Consider the following 17,027-nt stretch of genomic DNA (forward strand, 5'->3'; position numbering starts at 1 on the left):
TTTTTTTTTATTCTAATTTTTTTTTCTTAAATTTTCCTTCACACTTAATCATTTTATTCTATTATTTTTTTCATATAATTGTTTTTTTTTTTATTTGTGTAAAAAAAAAAAATCAAATAAAAAAAAAAAATGGTTAAAAAATTTTATTGTATTATTTTTTTATTATTTTTTTTTAATTTTTCATTGTCAGCAATACCCCAAGCTGAATATGATTGTTATAAGAACTTTGTCGAAAAATTTGGATTAAAAGCTTATTATCCAAGTAACTATTATTTTTAGAAATATAATATTTATACTATTATTTTAATGTTTATTAATTATTTTTTATAATTTATTTTAATAGGCACAAATGGGGTTTATCCAGACAGCTCATTTTGTTCATATTCTTCCAATTGCCACAATAATGGATCAATTAAAGTATTTTTAGGTAGGGCAGGTAATAGTGAAACTCCTATAGCAGGCGAAAAAGTATTAATTGATGATCTTAGATGTTTTCCATATTTAACTGAAATTTCCATCGAATCTATTGAGCCATCTGAGGAGTTTATTTACTATAAATATCCAACAGTTTCTAGAATGACTATTGTTTATAATAACATAAATCAATTTACACAAAAATTACCAGATTATGATTATATGTTAGTATTTTTTATTTTTTTTAAAAAAAACAAAAAAAAAAACAAAAATACTAATATTTAATTTAAAAATATAATAGCTATATTAGCACTAATGGACCCATAACCAATATAAAGATGTCTTATTTAAATGGTATAAAAACCTTTGCTTTAAGTACCACTTCGAGATTTCCAACTTTTGAAGTTGACAGCGGAGCAGTTAAAACAAATTTAAAGGCAATTACAATAAATTCAGGTAATTTACCAGACTTTTCAGGTTATCAATTCGATAGTTTTAGAATTACTTTTGGTAGTGCTCTCAATCCGTCAGATATCCTTACAAATTTCCAATATTTAAAGGCAACAAGTGCTCAATTTACATTTCCCTCAAATTATCAAGTTCCTTTTTATCTTCACTTAAACTCTTATATTAAAACCATGTATCACTATACTGGTAAATTTCAAATACCTACTCAATTCTATGATATGTCAAATCTTGTCAATTATCAATCTATTAGAATGGACTTTGTTGGTGATAGTTTCCTTTATCAAAATAAAATTCCATTTAAAGTTAGCGCAAACACAAGTTTTGTAATTTCATTTACTGCAGCCAATACATTACAAATTTCCGCTGAATTACCCCCAGTTACCGATGTTGGTTATTTAAGAACTGCAGGTTATATAAATGGCTACTTATCAGGAAATTTACCAGAATATAATGGTCAAGGTTCAGCATACATTTATAACACTAACAAATTAACAGGTACTATACCTGAGTCATGGTGCGGCACTTCTTTATTTGTTGCAAATAATCAATTAACGGGGTTTGTATTTAATTATAACTATAACAAATACAATCATATTGTTATATTCAAAATATTAAAATTTTTATTTAATTTTTAAATAATTCATATTTTTTAGATCTATTCCATCATGCTTTTCTTGCTACTTTAATAGTACCGCCAATTTTGACATGTCTCAATCAGATACTATTTTAACCATATACTTACCCACAATGTATGATAGATTTGCAGGTAGTACTAATAAATTTACAAATTATGATAAGAATATTCCATGTACAACTTATAAACCACAAATTAGATACCATAATCAAACAACCATTATAATTAGCGGAAAAGATATTGGTCACCAACTCAACCATTATTCTTTATTTAGCTTAGGTAATAGTTACAGTGTGTGTAAATCTGTCCCACAGGCAGTTATTAGATATGGTTATGAATATTATTGTAATCAAATCTATTCTTTGGAAAATATGCAGTCACTAACATTAAATAACATTGGAAATAATTTACATTATACTTTTGCCTTAATCAGTAAACCACCAACTTTTACATCAATTATTACAACTGAAAATAATAAAGTATATGCAATTGGTACATTCTTCTCAAGTTATTTAGGTCAATCAGAACAAACCATAACTATTGCAGGCACAGATTGTCAAGTTACTAACACTGGATTCACCAACTTTACTTGCATCACATCAGTTACATTATCATCAGAAAAACAACTAGTTGTAATAAAGAATGATAATCAAACTAAAAAAGTATTTGCAGTTTTCGAAAACAATAGACTCAATAATAAACAATGTCCAAATGATTGTGTAGGCTCACCATCAGGAGATATTTGCGATTTAAGCACTGGTACTTGTGTAGGTTGTCTAAACGATTGTAGTGGCCATGGTACTTGTAACGAATCAAAAGGTAAAATAATTTTAAAATATTTTTTTTTTTAATTTTTATTTTTTAATATTTATTTTTTAAATTTAATAATAGGCAAATGCATTTGTGAAGATAACTATATCCAAGATGATTGCTCAGAATTCTATATTGAATGTCCAATAGATTGTGGTTCTCACGGTCAATGTGACACCACTACCGGAACTTGTAAATGTGATGACAACTATATCAAAGATGACTGCTCAGAACTAAACATCCCATGTCTTCACGATTGCAGCTCACACGGTCAATGTGATACTAATACTGGTATTTGCAATTGTGATGACAACTATATTCAAGATGATTGCTCAGTTTTACACATCACATGTCCAAACGATTGCAGTTCACAAGGTCAATGTGATACTAATACTGGTATTTGTCAATGCAACACCAACTACATTCAAGATGATTGTTCAGAACTATATATAGAATGCTCAATAAATTGCGGTTTACACGGAAAATGTAATACTACCACTGGTACTTGTGATTGTAATACCAATTATATTCACGATGATTGCTCCGAATTATACATCCCATGTCCAATTGATTGTGGATCACATGGTCAATGTAACACTAATACTGGTATTTGTAAATGTGATGACAATTATGTTCATGATGATTGTTCAGAACTATATATCCCATGTCCAAACGACTGTAGCTCACACGGTCAATGCAACACTAATACTGGTATTTGCCAATGTAACTCCAACTATATTCAAGATGATTGCTCAGAATTAAACATCCCATGTCCAAACGATTGCAGTTCACACGGTCAATGTAACACTAATACTGGTATTTGTAAATGTGATGCCAATTATATTCATAATGATTGTTCAGAATTATACATCGAATGTGAAGATCCAATATGTTCATCTCAAGGTCATTGTGATACATCAAAAGGTATTTGTGATTGCGATAATGGATTCGGTGGTGACAAATGCGAATTCAGTCAACATTATATTACATCAGTTAACCCATCAAATGAAAATGGTGGCGAAGCAAGCTTCTATGGTAGTTTCGGTGAACAACACAACCAATTATCAGTTATAATCGGATCAAAAACATGTCCAGTTACACACTCTTCAAACGATTTAATTAATTGCACAGCACCACCAGGTAAAGGTATTCACAGTGTAAATATCACTCAAAACAATATTGTTTATATTGGTAAAGATATTTACATTTATTCAAAAGTACCACAAAACATATTCGAATGTCCAAAGAACTGTTCATCACATGGTAAATGTAATACATCAAATGGTAAATGTGAATGTTATTTAGGATATACATCATATGATTGTGGATCAATGCTCGGAGTAGGAGATAAAGATAATACAACCAAACCAACTGGACCACCAACATCAAATGTAGATAACAGCACAGGTATTGTAGATATTAACAACGAGAAAATCAACTTTAAAATCTATCTCAAATCATTAAACGAAATAGATATTAATAATAAAGTTGTCAAGAGTTATCCATTAGTATCAGATTGGACAGTAAACAAAACACAATCAAACATTTATACTTTCGAACAATCACCAAACAAAGACGAATTCAAAGTTATATCAACAATCGAACAAATTGAAAACGATAAATCAGTTTCATTTGCAGGAATTGACTTTTTACTCACCAATAACTCAATTAAATTCACAGTTTCAATTAAAAACTATAAATACCAATCATTCTTAAACACACTTCAACTTGAAATGCAATCAAACACAACCGAATTAACCAATGACGATTGCAACAGTAAAGAAACTCAATTAGACACTGAAAATCTCAATAATCAATATGATCTCAGTTATATTAAACTTTCAAAGAATAATGTCGATTTTGTAGGTAGATTCGTCAACAAAGTAGTATCAGACTCGAAACCAACATTCTTAACAACATCATACACCAAACTCAACGATTCAGTAACTATCATATTACACTTACCACATTGTGTCAATGAATGTTTAATCGATCCAGGTATGTATTTTGATAAAAATTATAATTTTTCATATTAAAAAAAACATAAACCCAAACAAATTTTGGAATATAATTAAAAAAAAAATACAATATCTTTTCAACAATTTAATATTAATTTTTATTTTTCTATTAAACAAACAGATTTTTCAGTATTACTATCATCAGATTTCTCAGATTGTAAATCACCAAAAGAAAATATCAAATGGCAAATACCAGTTGGTGTTGTTGTTGGTGTTGTTGGAGCAGCTTGTATTGGTATCTTTTTCTATAAAGGAAAATCATTTATCAAAGTAAATGGCAAAAAAATTAATTCAAAAGTTTAAACAATTATTTAATTTTTAATAAAATAATTATTCAATTAAAATCACTTAATATTTTTATAAACTTTTTTTTTTTGATTTATAGACCAGTTAATCCTTTGTGTAAAAATAAAAAAATTAAAATAAAAAAAAATTTTAATACAGAATAGTCGAAATTTTAATCCAGAAAGGTCGAAATTTTTTTTTTTTTGCTGGAAAGAATTTAATTTTGTTGGTTTTCAAAAAACAACCAAAAAAAACGTTTCCCTTTTAAATTATTTTTTCCATATTTTTTTTTCAACAATATTTTTTTTATTTTTAAATTTTATTTTACTTTCATTTTTTTTATTATACCAAATAATAATATTATTTTTTAAAAAAAATGATAAAATTTAATTATTTTTTTTTTTATTTTTTATTTTTTTTAATATTTTTAAATTTTTCTTTTGGTATTGTTATCCCACCAAATGAAAAAACTTGTTATTTAAACTTTATTAATAAGTTTAATTTAAAAGTTCATTATCAAGGTAATAGTTACAATTAATAAAAAATTAATAAAATTTTTTTTAAAATATTTATTTCTTTTATAAAAATAGATACAAGTGATGATACATTATGTACAAGATCAAGTTGTCATGCAAATGGGTCTATTAATGGTTTTCAATCATATGCAGATTTAACAGATGCAATTATTAAAGTTGATGTGTTACCTACTGATGTTAGTTGCTTCCCATTTATGACTACTCTCTACATTAATATTTTAAAACCATCCAACGAATTTTTTTATTATGAATTCTCGGCAGTTACTACAGTAACATTGAATTGCCCAGAAATACAAGATTTAACTCAAAAATTACCACCTTATGAATATTTGTAAGTATTACCATTTATTTATAATATAATTTAATAATATTTATTAATTTTTATAAAAAATCTATAAATTAAATAACTTCCACAGTTTTATATCCTCTGATGGAATAAAAAATTTAAAAATGTCATATGTAGAGAATGTCAAGAATTTTAAGCATCAAAGTTTGTCAGCAAATACTATTGTTGAGGTAGACAGTGGAGCAGAAAATAAAAATTTAAAGCATTTGACTTTATCCATGAGTAATTTCCCAGACTTTAGAGGTTATCAATTCGATAGTGTTACATTTACTTTTAGCAATACATTGAATCTATCAGAAGTAATTACAAATTTCCAATATTTAAATGCTTCAAGTGCTCAATTTACATTTCCTTCAAACTATCAAGTTCCTTTTTATCTTCACTTAAACTCTTATATTAACTTTATGAATCACTATAATGGTAAGTTTCAAACACCAACTCAATTCTACGATATATCAAATCTTGTCAATTATCAATCTATCAGTATGGGTTTTGTTAGTGAGGATTTCCTTTATCAAAATAAAATTCCATTTAAAGTTAGTCCAACCACAAATCTTGCATTTTCGTTAACTGTAACAAATTCATTAACAATTAAACCTCAATTACCTCCTATTACCGATGTTGGTTATTTAAAAACTGTTAAATATGCATCTAGTTACCTATCAGGTAATTTACCAGAATATAATGGACAAGGTTCAGAATACATTTATGATAATAACCAATTAACAGGTACTATACCTGAATCATGGTGCGGCACAGTTTTATCTGTTGCAAATAATCAATTATCAGGGTTTGTATTAACTTTTTTATTTTATGAACCATTGTATCATAATTTTAACAATTATTTTTGATTTATCATTTAAAATATTATTAGTACCATTCCATCATGTTTTTCTTGTTATTTTAATAGTACTGCTTCAATGCCATCATCAATATCTCAACCAACCAATTTCCTCTTTATAACCACAATGTATGATAGATTTGCAGGTAGTACTAATAAATTTACAAATTATGATAAGAATATTCCATGTACAACTTATAAACCACAAATTAGATACCATAATCAAACAACTATTATAATTAGCGGAAAAGATATTGGTCACCAACTCAACCATTATTCTTTATTTAACTTAGTTGATATTTACAGTGTGTGTAAATCTGTCCCACAGGCAGTTATTAGATATGGTTATGAATATTATTGTAATCAAATCTATTCTTTGGAAAATATGCAGTCACTAACATTAAATAACATTGGAAATAATTTACATTATACTTTTGCCTTAATCAGTAAACCACCAACTTTTACATCAATTATTACAACTGAAAATAATAAGGTATATGCAATTGGTACATTCTTCTCAAGTTATTTAGGTCAATCAGAACAAACTATAACTATTGCAGGCACAAATTGTCAAGTTGCTAACACTGGATTCACCGGCTTTACTTGCATCACATCAGTTACATTATCATCAGAAAAACAACTAGTTGTAATAAAGAATGATAATCAAACTAAAAAAGTATTTGCAGTTTTCGAAAACAATAGACTCAATAATAAACAATGTCCAAATGATTGTGTAGGCTCACCATCAGGAGATATTTGCGATTTAAGCACTGGTACTTGTGTAGGTTGTCCAAACGATTGTAGTGGCCATGGTTTTTGTAACGAATCAAAAAGTAAAACTAATTTTAAAATAATTTTATAACCATTATTATAATTATTATAATTTTATTAATTGTTTTTTTAAAGGCAAATGTGATTGTAATACAAATTATAGAGGATTAGACTGTTCAGAATTATACATAGAATGTCCAAGCGATTGCAGCTTACACGGTCAATGTAACACTAATACTGGTATTTGTCAATGTAACTCCAACTATATTCAAGATGATTGTTCAGAATTATACATCGAATGTCCAAACAACTGCAGCTCACATGGTCAATGCAACACAAATACTGGTATTTGTAAATGTGATGCCAATTATATTCAAGATGATTGTTCAGAATTATACATCGAATGTGCAGATCCAACATGTTCATCCCAAGGTCATTGTGATACATCAAATGGTATTTGTAATTGTGATAATGGATTCGGTGGTGACAAATGTGAGTTCAGTCAACACTATATTACATCAGTTAACCCATCAAATGAAAATGGTGGTGAAGCAAGCTTCTATGGTAGTTTCGGTGAACAACACAACCAATTATCAGTTATAATCGGATCAAAAACATGTCCAGTTACACACTCTTCAAACGATTTAATTAATTGCACAGCACCACCAGGCAAAGGTATTCACAGTGTCAATATCACTCAAAACAATATTGTTTATATTGGTAAAGATATTTATATTTATTCAAAAGTACCACAAAACATATTCGAATGTCCAAAGAACTGTTCATCACATGGTAAATGTAATACATCAAATGGTAAATGTGATTGTTATTTAGGATATACATCATTTGATTGTGGATCAATAATCGATAGTGGAAATAAAGATAATACAACCACAACTGAGCCACCAACATCAAATGTAGATAACAGCACAGGTATTGTAGATATTCAAAATGAGAGAATCAACTTTAAAATCTATCTCAAATCATTAAATGAAATAGATATTAATAATAATATTGTCAAGAGTTATCCATTAGTATCAGATTGGACAGTAAACAAAACACAATCAAACATTTATACATTCGAACAATCACCAAACAAAGACGAATTCAAAGTTATATCAACCATCGAACAAATTGAAAACGATAAATCAGTTTCATTTGCAGGAATCGACTTTTTACTCACCAACAACTCAATTAAATTCACAGTTTCAATTAAAAACTATAAATACCAATCATTCTTAAACACACTTCAACTCGAAATGCAATCAAACACAACCGAATTAACCAATGATGATTGCAACAGTAAAGAAACTCGATTAGACACTGAAAATCTCAAAAATCAATATGATCTCAGTTATATTAAACTTTCAAAGAATAATGTCGATTTTGTAGGTAGATTCGTCAACAAAGTAGTATCAGACTCGAAACCAACATTCTTAACAACATCATACACCAAACTCAACGATTCAGTAACTATCATATTACACTTACCACATTGTGTCAATGAATGTTTAATCGATCCAGGTAATATATTAAATTAATTAAAATAATTTTTATTAAACTATTATTTAAATATTAATTTTTTTTTTTAAATAGATTTTTCAGTTTTACTATCATCAGACTTCTCAGATTGTAAATCACCAAAACAAAATATCAAATGGCAAATACCAGTTGGTGTTGTTGTTGGTGTTGTTGGTGCCTCTTGTCTTGGTATCCTTTTCTATAAAAGAAAATCAGTTATTAAAGTAAATGGTAAAAAAATTGAAATGAAATCCACCAAAAATAAAGTTTAAAATAAACCATTTAATTTCCCAAAAAAAGTTTTTTTTATATTTTTTGCATTTTCGAACGTCACAAAAAATTACACAAAAATATCATAATTCGTTTCTAATAATAATTTTTTTTTTTTATTTTGTTTTTTTTAGAGTGGTATCCAAAATATTTATGATATTTTTGTGACAATGGCGTAATTTGAAAAAAATCTATTGAATTTAAAATTTTTTTTTTTTTTTCCAATATTTTTCTGTATATTTTTTTTTATATATGCCATATATTCGTAAATTCATAAGAGTATAATAAATAAATAAATTCATTCCTTTTTTTAATTATCTTTTTTTTTATATAAATATTAAATATTGTAAAAAAAAAAAAAATAAAAAAATGAAAAAATTAAAAAATAATATTTTTTTTATTTTTTATTTTATTTTTTCGTTAAATTTCAATGGTTCTCTCTCAGCAATTCCACTAAACGAATATAATTGTTATGTAAACTTTATTCAGAAGTTTAATTTAGTACAAAACTATCCAAGTATTTATTATTATATTCATAATCATAATTAATTTAAAATATTAACTTTTTTTTTTTTTTTTTTTTTTTTTTTAAAAAATGTAGGTTCAAATGGAGTATATGCAGAATCATTATTTTGTAGTAAAACTCAAATTTGCCATTCTAATGGTTCCATTAGTGAACTTTCGCCTATTGTTGGTAATAATGATGTAATTACATTGGGCAAGCAAGTAGTTGTTAGTGATATCGATTGCTTTCCATTTTTAACCAAAATTGCATTAAGACTTTTGGATCTTTCAAACGAATTTATTTATTACAAATTCCCAACAGTAACAAATATAATTTTAGAGCTTGATACTTTCAGTGATCTTTCACAAAAACTACCACCTTACGATTTTTAGTAAGTACATAATAAATATTTTTTTTTTTTTTAAAAACAAGTAATTGATTATTTAATTTAAAATAATAACAACATAGCCAAATTACAACTACTGGTATTTTAAATATTAAAATGTCCCATTTAAATGATATCAAAACATTTATATTAAATAATAACAAAGCTACAACCAATGTTGAAGTAGACAGTGGAGCAGACAAAACAAATTTAAAATCATTGACATTAAACATGAAAAATTTCCCAAATTTTTCCGGTTACCAATTCGATAAAGCTACATTTATTTTTGGCACTCAATTCAATCCATCAGAAGTCCTTACAAATTTCCAATATTTAAATGCTTCAAATGTTCATTTTACATTTCCCTTAAATATCAATTATCAAGTTCCTTTTTATCTTCACTTGAATACCTATATTAAAGTTATGAATCATTATATCGGCTATTTTCTAACACCCACTCAATTCTACGATTTGTCAAGTCTTGTCAATTATGAATCAATTAGATTAGGTTTCGTTGGAAAGAATTTCCTTTATCAAAATAAAATTCCAGTTAAAGTTAGTCCAAATACAAATTTTGATTTTTCGTTGGATATAATTAGTCCACAAACCCCACCACAAATCCCTCCAATTACCGATGTTGGCTTTTTAAAAGCTGTTGGCTATACAGATAGTTACCTATCAGGTAATTTACCAGAATATAATGGTCAAGGTTCAGCATACATATATAGTAAAAACCAATTAACAGGCACTATACCTGAATCATGGTGTGGAACTGCTTTATTTGTTGCAAATAATCAATTGACAGGGTTTGTAATTAATAACAATTACTATACTTTGTATTTGTAAAATTCATCATTTTAATAATTCTCTTTTTTTCTTTTAACATTTAGAACTATTCCATCATGCTTTTCTTGCTATTTAAGTAGCTCACTTCAAATGACTACTGAAATTTCGGGTCCAAACAGTTTTCTTTCAATGCCAACAATGTTTGATAGATTTGCAGGTAATAGTTTTACCAATTTAGATAAAACTATTCCATGTACAACTTATAGACCACAAGTTAAATACCATAATCAAACAACTATTATAATTAGCGGTATTGATATTGGCCATCAACCTAACTATTATTTCCTTGGTTCAATGATACCATCTAACCGATGTAAACCTGTTCCACAATCAATTATTAGATATGGTTATGAATATTATTGTAATCAAGATTCCAGTCTCCTGAATATGAATTCTGTCCAACTAATTAATATTGGTAATAATATAAACTATAATTTTGCCTTAGTCAGTAAACCACCAACTTTTACATCAATTATTACAACTGAAAATAATAAAGTCTCTGCAGTTGGCACATTCTTCTCAAGTTATTTAGGTCAATCAGTACAAACTATAACTATTGCAGGTACAAATTGTCCAGTTACTAAAACTGGATTCACCGACTTTACTTGCATCACATCAGTTACATTATCATCAGAAAAACAACTAGTTGTAATAAAGAATGATAATCAAACTAAAAAAGTATTTGCAGTTTTCGAAAACAATAGACTCAATAATAAACAATGTCCAAATGATTGTGTAGGCTCACCATCAGGAGATATTTGCGATTTAAGCACTGGTACTTGTGTAGGTTGTCCAAACGATTGTAGTAACCATGGTTTTTGTAACGAATTAAAAGGTAAAACTAATTTTAAAATTATTTTATAACCATTATTATAATTATTATAATTTTATTAATTGTTTTTTTAAAGGCAAATGTGATTGTAATACCAATTATATAGGCTTAGACTGTTCAGAGTTATATCTCGAATGTGTAGATCCAACATGTTCATCTCAAGGTCGTTGTGATACATCAAAAGGTATTTGTGATTGTAACAATGGATTCGGTGGTGACAAATGTCAGTTCAGTCAACACTATATTTCATCAGTTAACCCATCAAATGAAAATGGTGGTGAAGCAAGCTTCTATGGTAGTTTCGGTGAACAACACAACCAATTATCAGTTATAATCGGATCAAAAACATGTCCAGTTACACACTCTTCAAACGATTTAATTAATTGCACAGCACCACCAGGCAAAGGTATTCACAGTGTCAATATCACTCAAAACAATATTGTTTATATTGGTAAAGATATTTACATTTATTCAAAAGTACCACAAAACATATTCGAATGTCCAAAGAACTGTTCATCACATGGTAAATGTAATACATCAAATGGTAAATGTGAATGTTATTTAGGATATACATCATTTGATTGTGGATCAATAATCGATAGTGGAGGTAAAGATAATACAACCACAACTGAGCCACCAACATCAAATGTAGATAACAGCACAGGTATTGTAGATATTCAAAATGAGAAAATCAACTTTAAAATCTATCTCAAATCATTAAATGAAATAGATATTAATAATAAAATTGTCAAGAGTTATCCATTAGTATCAGATTGGACAGTAATCAAAACACAATCAAACATTTATACATTCAAACAATCACCAAACAAAGATGAATTCAAAGTTATATCAACCATCGAACAAATTGAAAACGATAAATCAGTTTCATTTGCAGGAATTGACTTTTTACTCACCAATAACTCAATTAAATTCACAGTTTCAATTAAAAACTATAAATACCAATCATTCTTAAACACACTTCAACTCGAAATGCAATCAAACACAACCGAATTAACCAATGACGATTGCAACAGTAAAGAAACTCAATTAGACACTGAAAATCTCAAAAATCAATATGATCTCAGTTATATCAAACTTTCAAAGAATAATGTCGATTTTGTAGGTAGATTCGTCAACAAAGTAGTATCAGACTCGAAACCAACATTCTTAACAACATCATACACCAAACTCAACGACTCAGTAACTATCATATTACACTTACCACATTGTGTCAATGAATGTTTAATCGATCCAGGTAATATATTAATTTACTTTAATACAATTTTAATTAAAGCTATTGTCTAATAATAATATTTTTAATTTTTTAAATAGATTTTTCAGTTTTACTATCATCAGACTTCTCAGAATGCAAATCACCAAAACAAAATATCAAATGGCAAATACCAGTTGGTGTTGTTGTTGGTGTTGTTGGTGCCTCTTGTCTTGGTATCCTTTTCTATAAAAGAAAATCAGTTATTAAAGTAAATGGTAAAAAAATTGAAATGAAACCCACCAAAAATAATATTTAAAATAAATCATTTTATTGCGCAATAAAAAAAGTTTTTTTTTTTTGTTTTTTGATATTTTTTATATTTTTTTTTTCGCTTTCAAAAAATGTTTTTTTTTTGATATTTTTTTTTTTTTTTGTTTTTTTTGAGCGTTTTGGTATTTTTTTTTAGAGTGGTATCCAAAATATTTATGATATTTTTGAGATAATGGCGTAATCTACTATTAAAAATCTATTTAATCTAAATTAATTATGTTTTTTTGTGATTGTATTTTTTTTTTATTTTTTTTATTTTTTTTTTTTTTTGAACATTTCCCAACATTTTCTTATTATTTTTTTTTTTTTTTTTTTTTTTTTTTTTTTTGGATAAATCCGTAAATTCATAAGTGTACAATAAATAAATAAATTCATTCATTTTTTTTATTATCTTTTTTTTAAAATAAATATTTCCTTTTTAATAAATATTATATTGTAAAAAAAATAAAAATAAAAAAATGAAAAAATTAAAAAATAATATTTTTTTAATATTTTTTTTTATTTTTTCGTTAAATTTCGATGGTTCTCTCTCAGCAATTCCACAAAATGAATATAGTTGTTTTGTAAAATTTATTCAGAAGTTTAATTTAGTACAAAACTATCCAAGTATTTATTATTATATTCATAATCATAATTAATTTAAAATATTAACTTTTTTTTTTTTTAAAAAAGAAGGTTCAAATGGAGTATATGCAGATTCATTATTTTGTGTCACTGCTCAACATTGCCATTCTAATGGTTCTATTAATAATTTCTCGCCTATTGTTGGTAATAGTGATGTAATTACATTGGGCCAACAAGTAGTTGTTAGTGATATCGATTGCTTTCCATTTTTAACCAAAATTTCATTAAGACTTTTGGATCTTTCAAACGAATTTATTTATTACAAACTCCCAACAGTAACAAATATGGTTTTAGAGACTGATACTTACGGTGATCTTTCACAAAAACTACCACCTTACGATTTTTAGTAAGTACATAATAAATATTTTTTTTTTTTTTTTTAAAAACAAGTAATTGATTATTTAATTTAAAATAATAACAACATAGCCAAATTACAACTAATGGTATTTCAAATATTAAAATGTCCCATTTAAATGATATCAAATCATTTTTTTTATATAATAAACAAATTACAACCAACATTGAAGTAGACAGTGGAGCAGACAAAACAAAATTAAAATCATTGACATTAGGCATGAAAAATTTCCCAAATTTTTCCGGTTACCAATTCGATAAAGTTGCATTTACTTTTAGTGCTCAATTCAATCCATCAGAAGTCCTTACAAATTTCCAATATTTAAATGCCTTAAATGTTCATTTTACATTTGACTCAAGTATTCAAGTTCCTTTTTATCTTCACTTGAATACCTATATTAAAGTTATGAATCATTATATCGGCTATTTTCTAACACCCACTCAATTCTACGATTTGTCAAGTCTTGTCAATTATGAATCAATTAGATTAGGTTTGGTTGGTAAGAATTTCCTTTATCAAAATAAAATTCCAGTTAAAGTTAGTCCAAATACAAATTTTGATTTTTCGTTGGATATATATAGTCCACAAACCCCACCACAAATCCCTCCAATTACCGATGTTGGCTTTTTAAAAGCTGTTGGTTATACATATAGTTACCTATCAGGTAATTTACCAGAATATAATGGTCAAGGTTCAGCATATTTTTATGACTATAACAAATTAACAGGTACTATACCTGAATCATGGTGTGGAACTGCTTTATTTGTAACAAATAATCAATTGACAGGGTTTGTATTTAATAATAATAACTATACTTTGTATTTGTAAAGTTCATCATTTTAATAATTCTCTTTTTTTCTTTTAACATTTAGAACTATTCCATCATGCTTTTCTTGCTATTTAAGTAGCACACTTCAAATGACTACTGAAATTTCGGGTCCAAACAGTTTTCTTTCAATGCCAACAATGTTTGATAGATTTGCAGGTAATAGTTTTACCAATTTAGATAAAACTATTCCATGTACAACTTATAGACCACAAGTTAAATACCATAATCAAACAACTATTATAATTAGCGGTATTGATATTGGTCATCATCCTAACTATTATTTCCTTGGTTCAATGATAGTATCTAACCGATGTAAACCTGTTCCACAATCAATTATTAGATATGGTTATGAATATTATTGTAATCAAGATTCCAGTCTCCTGAATATGAATTCTATCCAACTAATTAATATTGGTAATAATATAAACTATAATTTTGCCTTAGTCAGTAAACCACCAACTTTTACATCAATTATTACAACTGAAAATAATAAAGTCTCTGCAGTTGGCACATTCTTCTCAAGTTATTTAGGTCAATCAGAACAAACTATAACTATTGCAGGCACAAATTGTCCAGTTACTAAAACTGGATTCACCGACTTTACTTGCATCACATCAGTTACATTATCACCAGAAAAACAACTAGTTGTAATAAAGAATGATAATCAAACTAAAAAAGTATTTGCAGTTTTCGAAAACAATAGACTCAATAATAAACAATGTCCAAATGATTGTGTAGGCTCACCATCAGGAGATATTTGCGATTTAAGCACTGGTACTTGTGTAGGTTGTCCAAACGATTGTAGTGGCCATGGTATTTGTAACGAATCAAAAGGTAAAATAATTATACTTTCATTCATTTAACATATTATTTTTTAACTCATATTAAATATTTTTATTCTTTTCAATTATGTTTTTAATAGGCAAATGTGAATGTAATCCAAACTATATAAATTTCGATTGTTCAAAACTATACATCCCATGTCCAAACGATTGCAGTTCACACGGTAAATGTGATACTAATACTGGTATTTGTAAATGTGATACCAACTATTATAAAGACGATTGTTCTGAGGTAAACATCCCATGTCCAAAAAACTGCAGTTCACACGGTGAATGTAATACTACCACTGGTAAATGTAAATGTGATACCAACTATTATCTAAATGATTGTTCTTGGCTCTACATCGCATGTCCAAACGATTGTAGTTCGCATGGTAATTGTGATACCAATACTGGAAAGTGTATTTGTAATACCAACTATATTCAAGATGATTGCTCCGAGTTATATATCCCATGTCCAAACGATTGTAGTTCACACGGTAAATGTGATACTAATACTGGTATTTGTAAATGTGATGCCAATTATATTCATAATGATTGTTCAGAATTATACATCCCATGTCCAAACGATTGTAGCTCACACGGTCAATGCAACACTAATACTGGTATTTGTAAATGTAACACCAACTATATTCAAGATGACTGTTCAGAATTATATATCCCATGTCCAAACAATTGCAGCTCACACGGTCAATGCAACACTAATACCGGTATTTGCCAATGTAACACCAACTATATTCAAGATGATTGTTCAGAATTATACATCCCATGTCCAAACGATTGTAGCTCACATGGCCAATGCAACACTAATACTGGTCTTTGTAAATGTGATACCAATTATATTCATGATGATTGTTCAGAATTATATATCCCATGTCCAAATGATTGTAGCTCACACGGTCAGTGCAACACTAATACTGGTATTTGTAAATGTGATGACAATTATATTCATGATGATTGTTCAGAATTATACATCCCATGTCCAAACGATTGTAGCTCACACGGTAAATGTAACACTAATACTGGTATTTGTAAATGTGATGACAATTATATCCATGATGATTGTTCAGAATTATACATTGAATGTCCAAACAATTGCAGCTCACATGGTCAATGCAACACCAATACTGGTATTTGTAAATGTGATGACAATTATATTCATGATGATTGTTCAGAACTATACATCCCATGTCCAAACGATTGTAGCTCACATGGCCAATGCAACACTAATACTGGTACTTGTCAATGCAACACCAACTATATTCAAGATGATTGTTCAGAACTATATATTAAATGCCCAAACGATTGCAGCTCACTCGGTAAATGTAACACAAATACTGGTATTTGTAAAT

General features: G+C 27.5%; 1 protein-coding gene across 1 annotated transcript; it reads left to right on the top strand.

The window, feature by feature from the left end:
- Positions 1-468: 468 nt before the first annotated feature.
- Positions 469-13,011, top strand: DICPUDRAFT_34197 (uncharacterized protein; the record flags this gene model as incomplete). Its single annotated transcript, XM_003288476.1, has 6 exons — positions 469-638; positions 5,582-6,301; positions 6,386-7,125; positions 7,259-7,624; positions 11,604-12,737; positions 12,815-13,011. Coding segments are annotated over 6 exons (3,327 nt in total), but the record flags the coding sequence as incomplete, so codon positions are not given.
- Between the last annotated feature and the right edge of the window lie 4,016 nt (positions 13,012-17,027).

The sequence above is a fragment of the Dictyostelium purpureum genome (assembly GCF_000190715.1).
Source record: "Dictyostelium purpureum unplaced genomic scaffold DICPUscaffold_137, whole genome shotgun sequence".
Classification (NCBI taxonomy): domain Eukaryota; phylum Evosea; class Eumycetozoa; order Dictyosteliales; family Dictyosteliaceae; genus Dictyostelium; species Dictyostelium purpureum.